Here is a 3375-nt window from a genome sequence, read left to right on the forward strand (position 1 = left end):
ATGCAGCGAAGGGCTGCAGTCCATGAAGGTGACGAGAAGGTGTGAGCGTTGACAAAGCAGCGCAGACACGACACAACTTTATGTGCGAAGGCATTCCCTTGAAACCAGCACGGGCGGCGTTTTCTATCAAGGTGTTGAGTGATGAGGGCGCCTGTCTGAGTGCCTGTGCTTGCACTCCGTATCGGCGGATGTGGTGGCATGCCGTGCAGACTCGAGAGCTTGGACTCCCTTTCTTGCGGGGATACAGAAACCCTGACGAGGCACAGCTCCGTCCGTGGCATCTCAGGGTCCAGCACCCCCACTGTGTGAGGAAGCCAGGCGGTCCCTCTATCCCTGCCAAGTGCCAGAGCCACTTCCGGCGGTCACAGGGCCGAGCGCCTGCGACGTGGCGAAGTCAGGGCGCCTCATCGCCACCGATGCCGACGGCCACACCCTCGACGGCGTGGCGTCGGAGCGACCCGAGACCGCGAGCACGCCTGCACCATCCATACGATCGACGAGGCGCCAGCGCGACTCGAGCACATCCCGCCCCGCCCTCGCCGCCCACCGGTGGAGGGAGCCTGCGCCACCGCGGGAGATGCACCACGCGGCCACCGGCACAAATGGGGAGCGGCTGTGAGGCGGCACTGCAAGGCGGGTGGGTGGGGAGGGCTCGAGGCAGAGGCCGTGCTGCGATGCCCGAGTTGGCGCAGTGCCGCGCCGGCGTGTGTCTACGGCTGCTTCGCGCCACGCGACGGGTGGCCTGTGGCAGGGCAGGGTCGGCGGCTCGAGAGTGGAACGGGACCTCATGCTGTGTGGAAGAGACCGGACACGCTGAGAAGAAAGAGGCTAGAGGAAGAGCAGGCGCTCCTGATGGAATATGTGCTGGCCAGCTGCGACAAAAGCTCCGCCCCTCTGTGCACGACTCCATTACCTGGCGCCGCTGCAACCAGCCAACACATACATACATACACACGTGCACACGGTATTCATAGGATAAACATGCAGTGCGATATATGAAGACTGTTGCGTCACGGTAATGAGGGGGAGGTGGATCACCTGCTGCATGATTCAGTTGGGCTCTGGCAGCAGCATCGCTGACAGCGCAACGGTCGGCATGTACAGAGGAAAGAGGTGGGAGGGAGGCGTCCGTAGAAAAACGGAAAGAGGAGCCCTTCATATGTCAAGAAGCTGCCAATAGGCTTGACACAGGCAGATCAATCCTACGTAGAGGACTACGAGCCTGGAAACTGCCGAGACACTAAAGAGAAACCTTGCTGACGCTTAAGCGCGGAGAGTGGTCTTTTCCCTGCACCTCCCACTCTGCACGCCGTCGCTCAGAGTCCCTCCTCCTCGTCGCCTCTTAAAAGAAACGCAGCACCTCAACGCCGGTCAGCACGTTGCGGGGGCCGCACTTGTAGACCACCTCCTTCGTTCTCGCCTTCAAATCGCAGCGCCAGAGGTGTCTCATGTCCGTCACGTACATGTACTGGCGCAGGGTTTCCTTGTTCTTGGGCAGTCGCATGCAATCCACAAGGTTTGCCGCCCACGCCAGTCCGATCGCCTCGTTGAAGCCGCGGATCAGCAGCTCCCTCTCCCCAAGCTGCGGTTGCCCGGAACAGGGGTCATAGGTGACGGGAGCACGGTTCAGTGAGTTGCCGCCCGCCGCGTCATCACCGCGGTCTGTCCAGTACAGATAGTTTTCCTCCGAGTCCAGAAGCAGATCGATGGGCTCCGGCAGGTGGTCGAGCAGCGTCACAACCGTCTTCGGGTCGATCACGCCTTCAGAAGTGGACGTGTTCGCGGCTGTGATGGATGCTAGGTGACGGCGCTGGAAGTAGTACGGGGCCGCGAGAATGCGGCCCTTGCCACCCTTGGACGGCCCCTTCAGGGTAAAGAAGATCTGGTTGTGCTTCTCGTCCAGCGTAATACCGACGCAGAAGCGGCACTTGTCCTCGTCGCTGTTCGGCTCCACAAGTGAGGCACGAGCCTCCTCCTCCGTGAGTCCGTCGGCGAGGGCCGCCAGCACGTCCGAGGACAAGAGCGGCACCACCTCCTTCGTGTCCACGTTATACTTCTTCACACCGTGCCCTTCCCGGTCGCAGAAGAAGACGGCGCGTCCGTTTCTGGAGAGCGCCACCTGCTTCACGGTGGTGACGAGTGGAGGGTAGCCTGGGGCCTGGAACGCCGCCGTGCCACGGATGAGGCTCCGTGGCGCCGTCATCTCCACCCGCTTCACTGCCGCATCGCCGCCAAAGAGCGGGGCACGCACAAGGAAGCCGTCAGCATCGTGCCAGTCTGCCCCGTCTTTCTGCCCCGGGCACGGCTTCATAGCCCCCATGTTGCCCCACCACGCAACAATGTCATCAGGGTTCTTCGAATCCTTGTACGCGCTGAGATCGAGTCCGACACCGTCCGGGCATACGCAGCCGGTGGTGAAGAGCGTCTTCTTTGCCGACCCGTCACCGCGAATCGAGTTGACGGTGTTCTCGAGAGCGTCGAGGAAGATAATGATGTCTTCGCTGGCCATTTTGCGGGCTTAGGCGTGAGAACGTGTGTGTATATGTGTTCGTGTGTGCGTGTGCGTCCACAGGTCGGTGTGCGGCAAGTGAACGTCAGCAAAACCCGGAATAAAGTGGCGGAAAGAAATCGAATGAGAGGAGGCACAGCGGCCAACTTGAGTGTGATGCGTTGAACCTTCTTGCTCACCTATTCCAGTGAACTCACGTGTAATAGGATGATAGACACCTTCGTCCAAGCTGTGCAGCATAGCTGCCATATGGATGTCCTCACGCACATGAAACCCAGTTCGAAAAAGGGAAGAGACGCACAAAATAGCGCGAGGCGGAAGGGAAGATGAGGAACACATGCGCGATGTCAACAGAAGTCCGCAGAAGACTAGGGGAACCCCTCCCGAAGGATTGCGCCTACTAGCTTGTAGCTGACACAAGTGGTTGGCAGCTCTGCGAAGAACAGCGGCAGGGGGGACCGCAGCGGCGAAAGAGGAGTGGAAGCGCATTGTTTTTCTTTTCATCCCCAACCACCCTCATACCCTGATAGCTGAGGAGACCTCCGTGCGTGGCATCTCAGGGTCCAGCACCCCCACTGTGTGAGGAAGCCAGGCGGTCCCTCTATCCCTGCCAAGTGCCAGAGCCACTTCCGGCGGTCACAGGGCCGAGCGCCTGCGACGTGGCGAAGTCAGGGCGCCTCATCGCCACCGATGCCGACGGCCACACCCTCGACGGCGTGGCGTCGGAGCGACCCGAGACCGCGAGCACGCCTGCACCATCCATACGATCGACGAGGCGCCAGCGCGACTCGAGCACATCCCGCCCCGCCCTCGCCGCCCACCGGTGGAGGGAGCCTGCGCCACCGCGGGAGATGCACCACGCGGCC

At 61.4% G+C, this 3375-nt stretch overlaps 1 protein-coding gene across 1 annotated transcript; it reads right to left on the reverse strand.

Annotated features, from left to right (window-relative positions):
• Window positions 1-1342: 1342 nt before the first annotated feature.
• LDBPK_170690 (hypothetical protein, unknown function) lies at window positions 1343-2509 on the reverse strand (the record flags this gene model as incomplete). The annotated part of the gene is made up of 1 exon (XM_003859875.1): window positions 1343-2509. One exon carries the CDS (start codon window positions 2507-2509, stop codon window positions 1343-1345), a length of 1167 nt encoding a protein of 388 aa, XP_003859923.1.
• Between the last annotated feature and the right edge of the window lie 866 nt (window positions 2510-3375).

The sequence above is a fragment of the Leishmania donovani genome, chromosome 17 (genome assembly GCF_000227135.1).
Source record: "Leishmania donovani BPK282A1 complete genome, chromosome 17".
NCBI lineage: Eukaryota > Euglenozoa > Kinetoplastea > Trypanosomatida > Trypanosomatidae > Leishmania > Leishmania donovani.